This window comes from Lissotriton helveticus, chromosome 4_2 (genome assembly GCF_964261635.1).
Source record: "Lissotriton helveticus chromosome 4_2, aLisHel1.1, whole genome shotgun sequence".
Lineage (NCBI taxonomy): Eukaryota > Metazoa > Chordata > Amphibia > Caudata > Salamandridae > Lissotriton > Lissotriton helveticus.
Genome location: NC_136064.1, coordinates 86,363,198 through 86,384,376, shown reverse-complemented (window position 1 = coordinate 86,384,376; position 21,179 = coordinate 86,363,198). Strand labels below are relative to the sequence as shown.

At 43.6% G+C, this 21,179-nt stretch overlaps 1 protein-coding gene across 17 annotated transcripts in view; it reads left to right on the top strand.

Annotated features, from left to right (window-relative positions):
* Positions 1-21,179, top strand: part of EDA (ectodysplasin A) — a 1,521,038-nt gene that overhangs the window by 929,500 nt on the left and 570,359 nt on the right. For all 17 annotated transcript variants that reach the window (XR_013594046.1, XR_013594047.1, XR_013594045.1 and 14 more), the window contains exon 5: positions 13,457-13,488. Coding sequence is in view for 12 of the 17 variants with exons in the window: in XM_078640160.1 (XP_078496286.1) it covers positions 13,457-13,488 (32 nt within the window). In the remaining 5 variants the exon portion in view is untranslated. The remainder of the gene's footprint in view (positions 1-13,456; positions 13,489-21,179) is intronic.

Genomic DNA, 21,179 nt, shown 5'->3' with positions numbered 1-21,179 from the left:
CCATTACCGTATCCTTTTGCTAGTTTTTTCAAACATGCATGTTACTATGAAAAGGCTGGCTCCACGGACCGACTTAAAGTTAAAGTCAAGCAGTCAAAGTCAAACACAAAATATGCAGGGGACACGTGATTTACAGCTGACACACAAAACTTCACTTTACCACAACGTGCTCGCGGTGCCCCTGGAACCTCATGGCGGCGCACCGGGGTGCCGCAGCGCACAGTTTGGGAACCACGGCCATAGTCTATTGAGCCATGAAGTGTCGTTTGTGACTGTGTTTTTCCCCCTATTTGCCTGTTTGGCTGCAAATAAAGCCAATGCAATTGTTTTGCCTCATGTTGAACACAGCGGGTTCAGTAGCCTGTTACATAAACCTAGCAAGAATTAAGCTGGGAATTGTGGAATGTCATTTGTGAATATAGTGTTCATACTAGCCAGGACGTCCTGCCATTAACACTGTATTCTGATGGCTACCTCTGCCAGTGGCCTGCGCCAGCAGCATTCGGAATTTTTATGTAGCTCTCCATGCTGACGAGGACGACGTCACAATAGCATGGCTCCACTCGCAGCTCCGCTGACGTCACTAGAGCCATAAGAGAACCTCGTCGGCGAGATGACGTCAGTTCCTTTTTTCCGCGCCGTCGACGCAAACAGTTTTCTGGGACTCTACGTGGCTTTGTGGTTACATTGTGTTTTTGGCTTGCTTCTCTTGTTTCATTTCTGAATATGTCTTCGAGGAAGTCGGGTTTCAAGCCCTGTAGAGAGTGTGGGGGTCATATGTCCATCATGGACCCCCTTGAGGATTGTGTCTGGTACCTGTCGTCGGATCACGATGTGGAGGGTTGTTCTTGCTATTGCAAGATGAACCCAAAAGCTTTGAAGGAGAGAGAGCGCAAATTATTCATGGCAAAGATGAGAAAAGAGAGGAGAGGTCGAAGAAGATCAAGATCGAGGTCCAGGGCGAGGTCGAAGTCAACGTCGGGTCATGCTTCGAAGTCAAAGAATCACAAGAAAAAGAACAGACACGGCTCTCAACACCGTTCAGACAAGGATACGGCTCCAAAGTAGACTTCACCAGCTCCTCGACATCGTAAGGACTTCGTCTCTCCATCCCCTTCAGGCTCAAATCAAGGTACTCCTGTTCGATCAGCTGGAGACTGTCCCGGGGGCCTACCCACCTTTCCCTGGCTCGGGTACGGATCCATCACATTACTTGAACACAATGTATGGAGTCTTTACTAGAGCTATGTAGCCCTCTGGAGTGCCTTCGGGTCCCATGGGTCCTCTGGCCTTTAACCTGGGAGTTCCTCAGGCTTATGCTCAGGCTTCCTTTATTCCGTTCTACCAGCAGCTCCGTCCTGGCATTTTCCGCGCCGAGGACATCAACGCCAAATCCTTCATCTCCGGCGCTGTCATCCACGCTGTATCCTTCATCTCCGGTGCCGTCAGTTCGATCTAGTTTGACTCAGGCTGTACCTCTGGATCCAAGTTCGACACCGGCTCCGGATCCGTCAGAGTCGTGGCTGCTGACGCCGGTTCCGAGGATGAGGTCGAGACAAGAGACGCAGAGAGTTTTGCAGGAACAACGCTATCAAGCAGAGGAAGAAATGGAGGAAGGTGAGCTTGAAGAGTCAGAAGACTTATTTGAGGGATTGAAGGAGGCAAGTGGTTTAGATTCGTCCGCGGAGTGGGAGCTTTCTCCTTCTACAGGTGTTCCTTCTAAGGATGTAGCTCCTTACCACACAGTTATTAAGAAAGCAGCAGAGCTTTTAGATCTACAGCTTCCAACAGCTGAGTTTAAGTCTAATATTTTAACTGAGGTTCTACATTCTCCCGCCACTGTGATAGAGCCATTATTGCCTTTTATTGATGCTATCACTGAACCAGTTTTGGAAGTCTGGTGTAAGCCCTTTTGAGCTCCAGCAGTATCAAAGTCTGTCGCTAGGAGGTAAAGGGCGGCTCCAGGAGACCCGGATTTCCTTACATCTCATCCTTCTCCGAAGAGCCTGGTGGTTCAAGCTGCTTGTTCCTAGAGTGTGAGGAGTCCACAGGCAGATACTGTATCCACCAGAAAAAGCGTTTCCGAAGGTAACTTGTTTATTTGGGACACGTCCACAGTAGATAAGTGAGCCCACGTTTCATCCAACAAGCGGAAGATTTTGCTGGGGTCCAGGATTACATTTGTGCTGAGCGTAATGCCAGAGCAAAGTGATTTTGATCATAATCTCTTTTCCTGCAGTGCTTGTGGCAGAGGTGTGACTTGTATGAAGATCTCTGCCCATTATTCACCTGAGAGTGTTCGCTACACCTCTGACTCCGATCTCCTCTGTGCTGAGGTTTTCATTAGGGGTGCACCCTTCTGTAGAAATATTTGTAAATACCTGATTTGCCTATTATCCTATTTGGTAATGATCCATTTTTCAAAGGGGGTCACTGGACAACTGGTGTTAGGCTTGATAAAAGGGTGAATGACCCAGTGTTGAATTTGCTTGTAGTGCTTGTATTGTCTCTCATGATTTCTGCAACCCTCCTTTAACTGGTCGACGGATGAATGCCCTCCATTTCAGAGAATTCTCCAAGCCTGATTGTAATTTGTGGTTTGCCACTCTATATACTTGTTACCCCTAAAGGCTGGGGAAAATTCTGGATTGCCAATTATGGGCATCAGTCGAGAAGGTTTAGAGGTTAGGTCACTGGAGACAGCCACCCTGTCCCAGATTAGAAATGTAGCTTTGAGGATCGGTGATATTTACGCCTTCCAGGGTCCATGTTTTATGGCCATTCAAGGACCCTTTTAGTTCTCTCGTAGGGGATTTCCATGTATAGTAATAAGCACTTGAATAATCCCGCCCACGTATGGGGACCCCGGAACTCTTTTTGAGATATGTCTGCTTAAGTGGGTATTTTTCGCCTTTCTTCAGGAAGGCCTGCAAAGACACTTAAGAGATTGAAAGACAATAATGCAGCCTAAATACGTAGGCTACACTGGCTGCATCTTCATCTTGAAGTGAAAAAAGGTAGCCAGTATGCTATATTTTGTGCAATGTTTGTAGTGTTTACCACACAGAAGAATCCACATCACAAAACTCCTTTTTTGATGATAGAGATGAAAGTAGAGGACAGAATAGCCCCATAGGCTGCCATTATGTCTTAAAAGCAGAAGCTGTGCATTTAGGAATTCAGAGAACACCAGTATCCCATCTAGCACAGCCAGTGGCAGTTACTTCAGTTCTTTTTTCCAGCTCCTGCTAACAGGACCCTAGAGCATTGAGCTCTACCAAATGTTGTTGTTTTTCTTGAAAATTCACATCCGGATTTACCTAATAACTTCTTCACTTGACGTCTTTGGTCTTTCCCTGTTTTTCTGTCTTTTTCTGACAGGAATTTTCACAGTTATCACTCAAAAATGGCATCTCTTTTTGATAAGTGTCCAGATTGTGGTAGGAAGAAGGCCAAGACTGATCCTTACAGAGTGTGCATACTGTGCCTGTCTGCTACTCATGTTACTGGCTCCTGTTCCATCTGTAAAACTTTCTCTAGGTGCACTCTGCGCGACAGAGAGAAGTTTCGACTTCAAGTAGCAGAAGAGCGACGGAAACAGCAGGCTCAGTCTTCAGAACGAGGAGAGGGTCAGTCCTCTACCAGGGCTCTGTCTTCAGCCTCTGGGGGGCTCCCCAGCAGTAGAAGAGCTGAAAAACAGCGCCGGTCCCGGTCGAGGATGATGACATCGAGAGGAGGTATAGTGCTGACCTGTTCACTGTCAACCCAGGGCTCTGGGTCAAAATGACCTTGACGTTCCACGTCGAGAAGAAGATCCTTAATTAAGAAACTGACGTTGAGAACCCCTTGGTCGCAGTCAAGAAGCCCAATGCAGGTGGTAACACCCTGCGGGTTGCCGTCGAACCTTAAAACACTGCTCAATGTCAACACACCACCGTCTATCGACATCGAGACAACACCATTGATCGACGACGAGACATCACCGTCGATCACCGAGGCTGTTGACGCCGAGAAGTCGCCGATCAACGTCGAGATGAGGCTCTCTTTCTAGGTTACTTCTAAGGTCGTCATCTACGATTATATCAACGTCGAGGGGGGTGTTATAGATCTTCTTCAGGAACAGCACCTTCAAGGCTTCAGAAGGGGCAAAAAAAGAGGATGCTAATTTACACATCGGATATGGAGTACTCTCGAACCTACTCTCCATCTAAGAGCATTCCCTCACCTACTCTTCCTCAGCAGTCTCCGCCTCATCTGCCAGATGTGGAACCAAGACTTCTGACACCGCCTCGTCCTCCACCTCCTCCTCCACTGCCTCCACCTCCCCCACCCCCACCACAAAGACCAAGGCGTAAGTCTCACACGAGGCATTGCTCTCGCAGCCATAGATGCTCCTCTACTCGTTCCCATCATCGACATCATGGTGGGTGGAAGGTCTCAATCCAGATATACCATGGACACATCCTCTTCGAGTTAAGGAAGATACTCTCCTTTGCTATCGGACTCTCCTCCCCCGAGGATTTCACCAATTGATGACATTTAAACTTTCCAAGAAGTTCTGGTGTGTGGTGCATCTAAATTAAACATTCCAATGGCTACTCCAACACCATCAACTTCGATGGGATCTGAGACTAGCTTCTCGTACCTTGCTTCCTCTGGTGCTGTGCCTCTTAGAACCGACTATGCCCTCACTGGCACCTGCTTTGGTCTTCTCCGTATGCTTCGGAAGTTTTTTCCTCTGCTCTCGGAGGACCATAGGAGGATTACGGTGCAGGCCCTGATCGGTTCAAGACTGGACTACTCTAACATCTTGTATCTGGGCCTGCCCGAATATCTCCTGCAACGGATGCAGGTGGTCCAGAATGCGGCGGCACGCGCCATTTTTGGTCTGCACAGGCGAGTCAATGTTTCTGGTCTGTTGCAGTCGCTTCATTGGCTGCCTATCCGACAGCGGATGGCTTTCAAAGCTCTAACCCTCGCTCATAAGGCCTTCTATTCCACAGGGGCCAAATACCTGCAGAAGAGGCTTATACCTTATCGCCCTTCCCGATCTCTGAGATCTGAGTCGAAGTTTCTTGCCATTGTCCCTCGTGTGAGGAGGGCTCGTATGGGAGGCCGCTCTTTTATGCTTCGGGCCCCTCAGCTCTGGAACTCTTTGCCCCTGACGCTACGTAGCACCCCAAATTTGTTGTCCTTTAGGAAGGGCCTGAAAACTTGGATTTTCTCTTCTTAGATTCTTATGTTCTCCAAACCCTGTCTTTTTTTTTACTCTGTTGTGTTTGTCTTTTAGGATGTCAATAAAGCGTCAGGACACTCTTTTGAGTAGCCGTGCGCTATAAAAGCCACAAAATAACATAACATAACTGTTTATTACAATCAAGCTATCCTGGCTGAAGACAGCTGATAGCCAGAAACCGGTCCGAGGATGCTTGTTTCCGGTCCAGGGAAGACATGGCTTGGTAGTTTGGGCTGGAATGTTCCCATGAGGCACAGGGTCAAGACTGATCTGCATATAGCCAGGTCTGAACTGGGGTGGCGTGGTGAGCTAAATAACAATGGATTAAACCCTGATCTGGGACTAGGGGTGAATGTTTTGCCATTGTGCAACCTTCCGCCCATCAATTGTTGTTTTTGCATTTGTCACTCTGAGTGGGACGAGTATGCTCAGGCGGGAGTCCAGTGCTCTCCATGCCACTAGAATCCAGCTATCCTGGCTGATGACGTCTGATAGCCAGAAACTGGTCCTAGGATGCTTTATTCCGGTCAAGGGAAGACATGGCTTGGCAGTTCGGGCTGGACTGTTCCCATGAGGCACAGGGTCAAGACTGATTTGCATATGGCCATGTCTGAACTGGGGTGGTGTGGTGAGCAAAATAACGATGGATTAAACCCAGATCTGTGACCGGGGGTGAATGTTTTGCCATTGTGCAACATTATGTCCATCAATTGTTGTTTTTGCACTTTGCTGTCAAGAGTCATACACAGTTTTTTCATGCATCTAAAGGACTCATCTGAAATTCCTCCCTAAGGTGGTTTCAGAGTTTCATGTGAACCAGGCGATTTCCTTACCTACCTTTTTCCAGCATCCATCTACCCCAACGGAGAGAACTCTTCATTGCCTGGATGTTAGAAGGGTTTTAAAATTCTATCTGGATGACACTAAGGATCTATTGAGATCTGCCCTGTTATTTGTAAACTATGCCGTACAGTGTAGCGACTTCCAAGCAGTCCATCTCCAGATGGATTGTTTCCAGCATCTTACTCTGTTACCAAAAGCTAATAAATCTCTTTCCAGTAAACCTAAAGCTCACTCAACCAGAGGAAAGGCATCTACTGCTGCCTTGCTTAGTAATATACCCATTGCAGATATGTGCAAGGCTGCTATCTGGAATCACTTCATACATTTACTAAACACTACTGCCTGGACTTGGATGCCAAGGCAGATGCTCAAGTAGGGCAGGCTTCCCTTCGGAACCTATTTGCTTAAATCTGCATATCTTTTTTCTCTGTCTCTTCCACCGTGTTCTATAGGGATGGGATTGCTAGTCTATTCAAGTGCTTATGACTATACATGGAAATCCCCTACAAGAGAAGGAACAGTTTCTTACCTGTAACTCCAGTTTTCTCATAGGGGTATTTCCATGATAAGTCATAAGCAACCCTCCCTCCTCCCCAGTGAAATAGACAGAGGGATCCATAACATAGAACATGCATTCACTTCTTATCACCCTCAAAAAGAACTGAAGTAACTGCCACTGGCTGTGCATGATGAGATACTGATGGTCTCTGGATTCGTAAAGGCACAGCTTTTATTTTTTCAGACATATAATGGCAGCCTATGGGGCTACTCTGTCCTCTCCTTTCATCTCTATCATGAAAAACAGAGTTTTGTGAGGGGGATTCCTCTTTAAAATAAATTACACAAAATATAGTATACTGGCTACCTTTTTTTACTTCAGGATGAAGATGCGGCCAGTGTAGCCTATGTATTTAGGCTGCATTATTGTCTCTCTATCACTGAAGTGTCTTTGCAGGCCTTCCTGAAGACAAGCGAAAAAACCCACTTAACAAGATATATCTAAGGAAATGCTCCAGGTCCCCGCACATGGCAGGACTTTTCAAGTGCTTATGACTTATCATGGAAGTACACCTACGAGAGAACTGGAGTTAAAGGTAAGAAACTGTTCCATATGGTTGCCAATAATGGATTGGTCCATAGAGCACCAATGTTCCTCTGCTGATGTTCAGTGCCGTTCAACGATATACCGGAGCTGTACAGCTGCTTAATAGTGTCTTGGGCATGGACCTCCTTTGTCTACTCTCCTCTGCAGCCAGATAGGTTTGTCATTTTGGTAAATGGGTCTTTATCCCTCCCCATCTTGAACTCTCAAGGAGTTTCTGTAATGATTCAATCATTCCCGGGGATAGCAGTAATGTCATCACCTTCATTGTATAGAATAGTTTTGGAAGATGCGTGATATTAAGCCCTGCAATTTAAACCAACTAAAAGAGCCGTCCCATCTGCCAGCTCTGCAAGTCCATGTGACCCGTTTTTAGGACGTCATTATAGTTCTCTGTGTGATTGTTTCATCAGTAATAGGGTAGATCTTTATACCCAGATATTGGATGCTTTCTTGGGCCCAAGTAAATGATTATAATCTCGGTAGATTGTCCTGACTATCTCTGGTGTATCAAGGGTTAAGATTTACCATTTGTGTGTGTTTATTTTAAATCCTGATACCCTGTTAAATGTCCCAATGTTGTCTAGGGGTGGTAGGATAGCAGTCAACATGGCTGTATTTTCATGTAAAGCTATTTTGTGTTCCAAGTCACAGAAATGTGGGTATTAGATTGTATATTATCTGCCTGTGGCTCCATATATATGCAAAAAGCAAAGGAGACAGAGGGCAGCCCTCAATGAAACAGAGAGCTCTCGATGTGCTCCCACCCTAGTTGTGGGGTGTGGGTAACCACACATACAACCTAAGACTTAAATTTGGAACCCAGACCTAGAACTATTTTGTTAAGTAATTCCTGTAGAAACGAACAGTGCACTTGGTCAAAGACCTTCTCGACATCTATTGGTAGTAAAAGAGCCGTTTTTCCAGAGTGGGCAGTCTTATAAAGGCTATGTGGAATTAGTTTGGTATTATCGGCACACCCTGTCTCTGGAATAAAGCCTGTCTGATCCGGTTTCTCTAATCCCTGCATAAAGGGGTCCAAACTTTAAGCCAGTATGCCCGTAAAATCTTGACATCAAAGTTAAGAAGTGAGATGGGGCCAATATAAAGCAACTGTGTAGGATATTTCCTGTTCTATGAATTGCAGTGTTCACGGCTTCCTGCAGTGCATGTCCATTTTAGGCTACATCCTATTAAGAGACAAGTGCAAACTGTACCAAAAGGCACGGTATACCTGTGGTTAATTTTCTGGACTAAGCAATCTCCAAACAGTTATAGTCTATGCAAAACAGCCTCAACTAACATTTACACACGTTACTCTCCATCTTTGAACATCTAGATGCAACTAGGTGCTAATAACACCAACAACCCTGTAACAAATGTTATTTGCACCAGGGTTGTAAGTGGCAACTGTTTCAGCTAGGTATGAAAGACTAGTGTGTGTGTTATGGTATCTGTACTTAGCTTTTAACTAGCTGCCTACTGATACAGAGCTTGTAGAGAAGGCATTCATATTTTTACTGAAATTGCATGTTTATTATGGCATTTTATGTAACCTATGAGAGGCAACGTTTAGAGCCTGTGTATTGGCCAGTTCATGACAAGTGTTTGGCTAAGGTGCAAGGGTGTACATATGTGGTAACTATGTGCCAAGTATTTTTGTGACCAGCAAAATATCTTACGAACCAACCTATGTAGTGATAGGTTGTAAATCCGACCTAGTTCATCAATATATATAATTAAAAAAACATTTGCTGCAATTGGTCTGAGCGCTGTGGTTTGGCGCTCAGTCAGGGAATGTGAGCTTGGGAATGTACAGCCTGGATGGAGAATATGCAAAGTGTGCATGAATGTTTGGCTGACCTGAGAGGGCCGAGCAAACATTCATGCCCACTAACATAGTGCCCTCCTCTCCTCCCCCTGCTCTGAGAGCAGAGTAGATCTGCCCACCAAGACGCCACAGCAGGTACAAATGAAATTATGATAACGTTGAGTTATTATCATTTTATTTTTCCTTTTTTTTCACTGCGAAAAGCAGTGGGGTGACGCTCCTCCTTAGCGGAGGAGCCACCACTGCTACTTTCACCTTACCTGCCATCCAGGCCCCTTCACTTGGCCAACCTCAACCTAGCTGTCGCTCTCCAGATCAAGAGGGAAAGAGCAAGAAGGTGCTCCTTCTGAGCGATGGCTCTGGCTTTATGTAACAAAGTGCCCCTTTACCTCAGGAATACCCAAAACCATTTCAGCTTCAGGAAATTACTTAAGAGATGGTTCTTTACAGCTTAGTTTTCTTCATTATTAGAATCCTCCCTTTCTGTAACAGTATTTTATGAGTACCATGTGTTCATGGTTTGGGGCTGGAAAGCCCCATTGCTGGGGCAGCTATGCTCTCTACAAGTATTTTTAACATAGCTTCTCTCCAGCCATCATTCAGTTCATCCATCTTATTCATACATCTGTCAATCTTTCCATCTTCTACCTCTCATTCATCAATCCATTCATCAGGCCTGTCTTCCAAATTCATTCTCTTCTCTATGCTTCTCCTGTCCCTTCATTAGGTCTCGCCTACCGTTGCAGCGCGCATACGAAGCTCGCTCTGCGAAACATATTGTGGTAGAGGAGATTTCAGAAGGGCACTTAAAGCCCTGCCCATCATTTTCATTGGCTGGTGTCATCGTTTATGCTAAACAGAGGCCTCTGATTGAAAATGAGGCTTCTTTGTTGCCGCCCTGTCTCCTTTTGGGATGGCCCCCGGACTGGATCGTTTGCTTAACGGATGTCGTGAGGGTATTTCTTATCTAAAGGAGGCATGTAGTGACGCATCATGTTTACGAAGTCTGTTTTTTTTTTTTCTAAATGAGATTGTCCGCCAGTGACGACATTACAAAAGAGCACCGATCACAGTCTACACCTAAATAAAACAAGCTACTGTATTTTTCCTCACCCTAAAGTGCTAATATGTATACACCATTTGTCTCCGAGGCACACGTGTGGACCATCTTCCCCCTCTGCCAGCCGCCGAGGCTCCCTTAAACTCTTCAACCAGTCACTGCTCAACACCAGAGTCCAGCCTTCCTTTGGTGTTTATTGAGGTCTCAAGACGCCCCTTCGCGCTCACAGGGCTCCTTTCGCTTAGCCTTGATGTAGTGGTGTGCTAACAGTAAAAAGGTGTGCGATCACCATCATTGCAGATATAGGTGTGTGATCACTATAACTGCAGATATAGGTGTGAGATCACCATCACTGCAAATATTGGTGTGAGATCACCAGCACTGCAGATATTGGTGTGAGATCACCATCACTGCAGATATTGGTGTGAGATCACCATTACTTCAGATATAGGTGTGAGATAACATTACTTCAGATATAGGTGTGAGATCACTATCACTTCAGATATAGGTGTGAGATCACTATCACTTCAGATATAGGTGTGAGATCACCATCTCTTCAGATATAGGTGTGAGATCACGTCACGGCAGATATAGGTGTGAGATCACCATGACTGCAGATATAGGTGTGAGATCACGTCACGGCAGATATAGGTGTGGGATCACTATCACTGTACATATAGGTGTGAGATCACTATCACTGCAGATATTGGTGTGAGATCTCCATCACTGCAGATATTGGTGTGAAATAACCATCACTGCAGATATTGGTGTGAGATCACCATAGATATAGGTGTGAGCTCACCATTACTTCAGATATAGGCGTGAGATCACCATTACTTCAGATATAGGTGTGAGATCTCCATTACTTCAGATATAGGTGTGAGATCTCCATTACTGCAGATATAGGTGTGAGATCACCGTCACTGCAGACATAGGTGTGAGATGACTATCACTGCAGATATAGGTGTGAGATCACTCACTGCAGATATAGGTGTGAGATCACAGTCACTGCAGATATAGGTGTGAGATCACAGTCATTGCAGATATAGGTGTGCGATCACTATCACTGCAGATATAGGTGTGAGATCAATATCACTGCAGATATAGGTGTGAGATCACTATCACTGCAGATTGTACTTCAGATATAGGTGTGAGATCACTATCACTGCAGATATGGGTGAGATCACCATCACTGCAGATATAGGTGTGAGATCATTATCACTGCAGATATAGGTGTGCAATCACTATCACTGCAGATATAGGTGCGAGATCAATATCGCTGCAGATATAGGTGTGAGATCACTGTCACTGCAGATATAGGTGTGAAATCACTATTACTGCAGATATAGGTGTGAGATCGCCATCACTGCAGATATAGGTGTGAGATCACTATCACTGCAGATATAGGTGTGAGATCACCATTACTTCGGATATAGGTGTGAGATCACTATCACTGCAGATATAGATGTGAGATCACTATCACTGCAGATATAGGTGTGAGATCACCATCACTGCAGATATAGGTGTGAGATCACCATCACTGCAGATATAGGTGCGAGATCACTATCACTGCAGATATAGGTGTGAGATGACTATCACTGCAGATATAGATGTGAGATGACTATCACTGCAGATATAGATGTGAGATCACTATTACTGCAGATATTGGTGTGAGATCACCATCACTGCAAATATTGGTGTGAGATCACCAGCACTGCTGATATTGGTGTGAGATCACCGTCATTGCAGATATAGGTGTGAGATCTCTATCACTGCAGATATAGGTGTGAGATCACCATTACTTCGGATATAGGTGTGAGATCACTATCACTGCAGATATAGATGTGAGATCACCATCACAGCAGATATAGGTGTGAGATCACCATCACTGCAGATATAGGTGCGAGATCACTATCACTGCAGATATAGGTGTGAGATGACTATCACTGCAGATATAGATGTGAGATGACTATCACTGCAGATATAGATGTGAGATCACAGTCACTGCAGATATAGGTGTGAGATCACTGTCACTGTAGATATAGATGTGAGATGACTATCACTGCAGATATAGATGTGAGATCACAGTCACTGCAGATATAGGTGTGAGATCACTGTCACTGTAGATATAGATGTGAGATGACTATCACTGCAGATATAGATGTGAGATCACAGTCACTGCAGATATAGGTGTGAGATCACTGTCACTGTAGATATAGGTGTGAGATCAATATCACTGCAGATATATAGAATACCTATGTGTTCGGTATACAAGAGTTTAAGCTATTGGCATTGTAAATGACAATGTAAATGACAATGCCTTTTATTTATGTTTTCGTTTTTAAAACATAAATAAAAAACATTGTCATTTACAATGTCAATAGCTTAAACTGGCGTAAATGTGAGACCTATTGCATTGCAAATGCTTGTTTTTATATTAGAGATTTGAAGTAAAAAGTAAGTTAACACACAAATCTGCAGCCGTGTGTGCAGTCGCTTCCCTGTTCTATCTATGTCTGTCTTCTCTAGTCTTGTTATTCTCGTCACCTGTCCCAGTGGCATCCTTTGCTATCTTTCAACCCATTAGATTCCGTTACGCCCTTGTAGGAGACAGATAGACATATATCTACTACAAAAGAGCAGACGAGGGAGGAAGAGAACAAGAGAGAGCAAACAAGCAAGAGAATACAGAAAGGAGGAACAGAGGCAGAAGCTCTGTGATAAATGGTGAAACACAGTGAAGAACCATAGCATAGGAAGAGAATGGTCTATCTTACTTGAATTAGCATGGTCAAGAAGAGAGTGACTAGAACTGGGCTCAACATGAAAAATAGCCTCCACTAAGGCAAACAGGCAGAAGAACTCCGTGAATCACAGAGAGAAAGCGAGCCTGCAATAGGGACAAAAAGAAGATAACCAGCCTGTGGAGAATAGGTGGCCACGGTCCCAACGACTGAGACTGTGATGAATGAAGTAATAGGGCCAGAAGGAGCAGACAGGGTAGTAATACCATGAATAATGAAAAGATAACTAAATGACGGAGGAAGAGACAACAAAAACATAAAATATGAAGAGCAAACATAAAGTGAGGCTCTCTCTTTAGCATATTGGGCATAAAATAAGGAGACTATAGAAAACACAATGATGTCAAGAAGAAAAGACAACTGTGATGGAGATACAATGCCTGTACATGCATACTCCTCAGCTGCTTACCGGTTACTTACTGGTAGCAAACATGCCTTATCTCCTAGGTTACATACTGTGACATACTGAAGACGTAATTTACGCCTAAAGGATGATTGTTTTTCTGCAAGCATTGCTGCTAGACACAGTTTAAACTTTAATGGTACAGGTGTTCTTACATTATTGTTTCATATGTTGCAGGTGCAGATAAAGCCGCTGCTAGAGTGATGCAGGTAAGGTACTGACATTGGCAAAAAAACAATATTCTGTTTGGGAGACGAGGCAGTCTTTCAGTGTTTGCATTGATTCATCAAAGTTGTTTTCCAATGTGGCCCTTTTAACTTGTCCGAGCATTTAAAGCTCATCCTTCTGCAACAGTGATTGAATCAAAAAGCAATCACAAGGTCCCTTCATCTAAAGCAATCAAATTCAATTTAAATCCATTAACTCTCCTTGTCTTTAATCATTGTGACAAAAAGTATTGCATACAAGCAAATGTTTCTCTAACTAGAGCTAAAACCATAAATAACAACAATGCTCTCTCGACAGTCTAAATAGCCAAAGCCCTTCCCACCACCTCGAGATCTCCTATCTTTAGAGCTCCTACTGACCTCTTTCTACTACTGATCTGATCAACATCATCTACTCCAATGACATCATCTATGACAATGACAGCCTCTCCTCTTCCTTTAACCTCTTCTTCAATCTGTATCCACTCCCTTATTTGAACATTATCAACACCTACCTTCTTACCACTACCCTACTGCCAAATTATTTCTTTACTTTAGAAACCCAACCTTGATCCTGAAGAGCTGGCAAATTATCTTTGTCACGCATTCCTTGACAAAGTTCTGTAAAAAGCACCATGTAGACCAACTTATTGGGTCCCAAAGTGCCAATCTGGTGTAGGTGAGTGTATACTAATTAAAAATAATGCCTAATTTAGAGATGGTTTAGTTAGGATGGCTAGGCCTCAGTTGGCTGGTATTGACAGCTTTTATTTTATTTCATGAGTACAAGCCTTTCCCTCTCTTTGTATGCTTGTGAGTTTTTCAGTTTCAGGAAAGTCACTGGAAAGAAGCCTTATTATGTAGGGTCTATATTGAAATATTTACGTTTTGTCAAAAAAGCAATGTTAAGGATGTTCCTTTATTGTGTGAGTTTTCAATGTTTCCTCTGACACTCTTTGAATGCCATTCATTAGTTGAACAAGTCATTGTATTCAATGTTACATAAAATGTTAGTGTGTTCCATTAATTAGTTATACATAGCTTGTCCAATAGAATGTTTTGGAAATAGGTGTCTCTAACAGTATTGTGTTTACCAGAATATTGACTGACTGTGCGTTTGCAATATTGCCTGTGATGTCATGCTGTGTCAAGGGTGTGGCTTCTGTACTCTGCAACCTTATAAAAGTACTGTATTTTGGAGAAGAGCCAATTCTGTTTTGGGCTTTCTAACTGAGCAATATCGGTGATAGTCTGTTTATTGATATAACACATAGTCCTTAGGCTTACTTCTTTAGAAACAGATTCGATGTCAGTCGGTCTATTTGCTTTTCACTTATTTCTTTCTGTGGGGTTTCTTCAGAAGCTGACCTAATGGTAAAACTCTCACAGAATAATGTTTTAACTATTTTGATTGATACTAATTTCTAATGAACTGACTAATTACATTTTGCTTTCAGTAATGAGCATATTTTTTAACAAACCTATTAGGTTATAAAATGGAATCCTTGTCTCGCTCAAGTTTGATTGTTAGCCTTGGACTAGTCTACCAAAGACTCGTGGGTGGGGGAGGGGTGGGTTCTTACGAAGACTCAGATAGTTGCACGTTGACCCCCTTACTTAGTTCATTAGAATGTCATCACTGGTTGTTGTTCAGACTGTAACAAGGAGAGTGTTAATCATTAAGCACAGGTTGAAACCCCTCAAACCACAAAGATGATCACTATCCTCTTAACCACCTAGATTTATCAGATGCATTCAATACTGTTGATCATTACATTCTGCTTGACATTCTGGTGTGTATGGGCATCCTGGCATGGTCCTCAATTGGGTTGCCTACTTATTCTCAAACCAGCACATATATGTACAACGTAATTCATATGAACACAGTCTCATATGGTTCCTCCGGGACTCTCTTCTAGCCCCCATGATCTTCAACTTTTGCAAGTAGCCAATTGGTAGACTCGTTACCCCTCTTAGAATATCCCTCTATTGTGTGCTGATGACAAACATCTTTACCTCAAAATGTAATCTACAGTGGATGTCCAAAGCTTAAAATTGTGTTTGCAAATTGTTCAATCTTGAACTTCTATGGCCTATCTCAAATTAAAACAACAATTAAAAAATGCATTACCAGATCATAGCTAGCATATCTATCCCGTACTGCTTCCCTCTTTCCTTTCTTCATATACAAAATCTCTAAGCTTTCACATAGATTTTTTTTCTCTCCCTAAGCAAAAAATCCCAAACTTCCTCGTTCTAAATCAGCCTTTTCTGCATGTGTAAACCATTTATTCTTCCTACAGCCGATTTGGAGCAATACATTTTTAATCAGCCTCTTCAGTGCTGCTCTTCGTCCTCTCAAAACTGCCTTCCATGCATTGGCTTATTGCTGGGGAACATAAATCTTATCACATTACCTTCAACCCTTTTAAATCGTTGTCTCAGCTGGCTACCCCTCAAAGCATGCATCCATTAATTTTAAATCTATGGGCATCATTACCCAAGTCCCTATGTACTCACAAAACAGGCTACCTAGCTGAAAATAGTTGTCTAGTTGGTTGTGTTTATATGACGCCCAACACCAAACAAAGATCCAAACATTCTCCTCTTTCACCCTAACTACTCACCCTTCCATCCATTAATAAAGTATGATAAATTGGTTCAGTTCATTCATATCTAACGTGAAACTTCTCAAGTCACCTGTCCTCCACTAAACCTAGCTCTACCCTGCCCTCTGCTGCATAGACATCTAATTTATAACACCTTATAGTTTTAAGTATTGGTTGTTCATTTGCAATGTTAGCAAATTGTTGCTCTCACATAATTTTAACTGTATATGTTTATCTTTTTGAAAATACTCCATCAACCTATATTCTTGTATATTTTAAGAACACCTAGTCCAAACCTTTCGATTTTCATAAAAAACCTAAATTCATCTTCTTCACCCCACTGTTTCATACACCTATCTCTTCTACCCACCTTTTCCCAAATTACTTTGCAAACGATCACATACTGCCTTCCCCTGTTCTCACTGGATCTTATCTTATTATGTAGGTATACAACAGAGCATTGAACTAAGAACACATATCATATTACCATTATGCTGTCACTCAACAGGCAAAACCCAGCCAGCCTAACCTTTGCTTATGTTGGCTCTGCAAATCCTTCTTTTAATAACTTAAGGATTTGTTAGACTAAAACACGAATCTCAGGCATCAGGCCTCTGTTTCCTTTCAACTTGTTTTGCTCCTACATATGGTAAACTTTAATTGAACCAGAAGTAGACCATACCATAGACTCCTTAAGGAGAACACTGGTCGTATATTTTCTTGTAAAAAAGCATACTTTATAGATGTCATTGTAATGTCTCTTTTGCGAACATCCTCATCCCTGTCAATACAATATTCATTATTTGTTTACATAAACAATGCCATCTACTACAAACTAAATAGGCTCACCTGTTTCTTGAGTGAAGCCACCTGCAGATACAGTCATTTCCACTATTTGCGTCATTTAGGAGTTATATGTTCGGTACCCATATGTATGCCGCTGATCATCTGAAGAACACTTCACATTTATGTTATCCATGCTGTATTGTAGCAAACAGCAGATGTCTTACTATTTCAAGAATGGATCTCTGGCTAAGTCGATCTGAATCTTTTCACCTACAGTTTTTCTGCTTGCAAACGTATATAATGTACTAGCAGTAACTTTTTATAATCCGAGGTTTCCTTTCATTTTTCAATTACCTAAAGGCTCTGCTTTGCCTAGTTAAATAATTCTATGTGCCTTTTTTCAAAAATGGGCAAAACCATAATAGTGAATTTTTGAACACAGTACGCTGTTACTTGAGTAGGTAACAGCTGTCCACACCAACGAGTTTTGGGTGTAAATTATTATGTTTATTAATATTTAACTGGCATTTGGACTATGTGAGTCTCATACTCTGCTTGACTCAATTTCTAAACTTTTCTTCTTTACCTCCTTATCCCTTAAACACATACATATGAACCCAGCGTGAGCAAACACTATTAAAACTAGGGGTGGGCGTAGTTAGCGAAGTAGCGCTACGCGAAGTGCACTTCCCACTACGCGAACTGCGTAGTAGCATGTTCGCACTGTGCAAGATGTCATTTTCAATGATTGCACAGTGCGGACAAGCATCCGGCACTGTGCAATCATTGAAAACTGCATCTTGCACAGTGCGAGCTGTACTTTTCTGTTGCTCGAGTAGATTTTTACTCGAGCTGCAGCTTTCTCAACGAGGACTGGTAGTTTCTCATCGCGAGCGGTCGCAAACATACGCGACCACTCGCAATGAGTAACCTGACCTCCCCGCGTTGAGAATCTCGCCGGGAGGTTTATTTTCCATGCTCGCGTCGGCAACTTGATGTTGCTGATCGCGAACAAGGAAAAAGTCTTGCGAGGATGTCATTTTGCTTGCTCGCGGTCGCCAAGTTGACGTTGAGGACCGCGAGCAAGCAAAAAATGACCACTACGCATGTTCGCACTGTGCTACGTGTAGTTCGCGTAGTGCGAAGTTGCGCAAACTGCGCGAGCGTAGCGTAGTGCTTTGCCCACGGTTAATTAAAACTCGGTACATACTGAGATGGCAAAGGTGAACTTCCCTACTTTAAATAGACATCTTCCTTAAAACTTTAATGGCTGCTTTCTGTGATAACTTGTTTGAGAGTTGCCATTATTCATGATAAACCACATAAACAAATGAACTCATACAGTGAATTACGTATCAGGAGATATGCATCTAGAAACCCACACATCAAATCCACTTTAGATCCTCTTCGGCCTCTTCTCACCTTTCATGAGCAAACTGCTCCATAAGTATGTTACACATCTATTTTCTCCCACCACTTCGCCCAATTTCCCTGCCTGAAGAAGGATATCTAGTCGATCTCATCGCTTGACTCACTCAGACGTGTCACCAAAAGGAACAGTCGGCGGGAGGCTCTTAAACTGGACACACTTTCATATATCTCTTATGAGATGTAAGAAGCTGTGTCTAAGTTTGTTAAAAATGTTCAATTCAATTATGGAGAATTGGTGTTAACTTTTCCATGTTGTAGAGATTCAATGTTTTACCCCACCAGTGTCATCCGTTCTGGGCCCTTCCATCTATAGTCCACTGTCAACCTCCTAGCCAACAATACCTAAAAAAAAGAATCTCCTCAACATTGTCCCTATTGGATACATACCCTCATTATCTACCTCCCTCAGCAGAACCACCAGAGGGCCAATTGTAAGCTGGACATTGTTGATCTCTTTACTTTTCTGCACCACCTGGACCCAGAAACTTGGCACTTGAACACAGAGCCATCACATATGACTTTATGTACCTTCCTCATCACACCCTCACCAACAAATGGCAGACATCATACATTGTCAGATCTGTGTCCTGTACCACGTGAGCATTATTTTATTTGCCATTTCTTCATGTGAAAAACAAACAAAGGACCAGGCCGCCCTTTTCCAAATTAGTATCCAGGAACTCTCGAGAAGCTGTAGAGCGAACATTTCGGACCACTTCTGCACATAGGGCAGGTTTCCTGTGATCAATCTGAGGGATATGTAGTAGTTTCCAGATGTAACCTTACAACTCTGCCAATAATAATATGTAATATTGGTGGATTGCAACGCTGACTTGCAGTGTTCATTTGTGTGAGGTGGTAACCATAACTGATCTGATTGGAGAACCCTGCAAATCTCCTGCTCTACGCTACACCAAGTTTTATCCCCAGACTAACAAGCCCATGTGAGGGTGGGGCCAACTGTGTTGCCACTATATAGCTATAATTGTCCAGAGCTCCAAGTCCTCCCTCATATTGTGATCTGTACAGCAGGGCTTTCACTAACTTTGGGAGTTTATTATTCCATTTGAAGGCCCACACTTTCTTCTGAATATTATGCAGGATTGCTCTGGGAAGTGTCACTGACACTTTCCTTCCCGTATATGAAGGTTTTGGCATAAAAATAATTTTTATGCTATTGATCTGATCCAACCAAGAGATTTCCAACTTTCCGCATCTATACAGATCCTTGGACAAGTGTTTGAGGGAAGGGATGTTAGCGTGGAATGCGGTGCTCACATGTGCTGGGAAAGTGAGAAACAAATACATTGGCCTCAGTCGGCTGGTAAGCAACCCCACGCACATCGTTAGCCACTCACTATTACTCATCTTCTCCTCCTGCAAAAAAATTAAGTTCTCCCACACGACCAAACTGACCCTGACAGACCACAGCATCATCCACTTCACTAGAGCCCCCAACCAGTCAGACCACTTTAGCATCCAAGGCAACAAGTCAAAAATAAATAAATCTAAAAAAACACCTGGATCGCCGCATCACGCCCCTCTCTTCTGCAGGCACAGGCTCCCACAGTGCACTTCCGCCAATCCTGGTGCTACTTTCATGCTGCTGTAAGCAGTGTCAGGATTGGCCTGAGTGCCAAAGATTTGAGCTCTCAGTGAGACTGGGAGGCTGTGCCTGCTCTCTCCAACCCGGCAACGCAGCTCGGGTTGGATAGCGCTTCAGTGCGCATGATGGTTTGGCCAGCCTGAGGCAGCTGGCCAAACCTTCATGCGCACTGATAACAGTGCCCACTACTTCCCATCATTGCCTGTTATCTCCTAGCCCTACCCCAAGACTCCATAGTAGTAGAAAAATAAAACGATAATAATCATGGTTTATTATTGTTTTATTTTTCAAGTTGTGCTGCTGCTGGTGGGGCGGGGGCTCCGCTGCCACCTCCACGAACAAACCAACGCTGCCCATACCTACCGGCTCACCAATTGGAATCAGCTTTTGATCCAAGACACCACCACTATTATAAACTCAATCCACTCCTGTGCGCCCACGGACCCCTGCCTGCACCACACCCACAACCTAGGAAAGAGAGAAATCAGCAGCAACCTCACAGCAATCCTTAGCACCTCCATCATTATAGCTACCATTCCCGACTCATAGAAACATGTGGAGGTCAAGCCTTTCCTGAAAACATCCTCTGCCGACACCAACTAACTCAAGAATTACTGCCCCATCTCGCTTCTCCCTTTCCTGCCAAGGTCCTGGAAAAAGTCATCAACCGCCACCTCACGGAATACCTCAAAGAAAACAACCTGCTAGATGCCTCCCAATTCTGCTTCCGGTCCAATCACAGTACAGAGACCATCCTGATTGCTGCAAAGGATGACATCAGACGCCTCCTCGACCAAGGGGAAACAGCAGACCTTATCCTCCTCAACTTCTTGACGGCCTTCTACACTGTCTCCCACCTAATCCTCCTCACCAGTCTCTACGACATTAGCATCCAAGGCAACATTCTTAACTGGATCTCTTCCTTCTTCTCTGGGCGAACACAGAGGATCCATCTACCTCCCTTCTCTGACAAACCCAAAAGAATCATCTGCGGTGTCCCCCAGGGCTCCTCTCTCCCACCTTATTCAACACCTACATGACGTCACTAGCTGACATCACCTGCACTTGCAGAATGAACATCATCTCATACACTGACAACATGCAGCTCATCCTTTCCCTTACAGAAGACACCAACACCACCAGAGCAAACTTCCAAAACACCATGTCCGACGTCGCCAACAGGATGAAGGCCATCTGCCTCAAGCTTAACTCGAACAAAACAGAGTTACTTATCTTTGGGAACAAACCCTCTCCCTGTGATG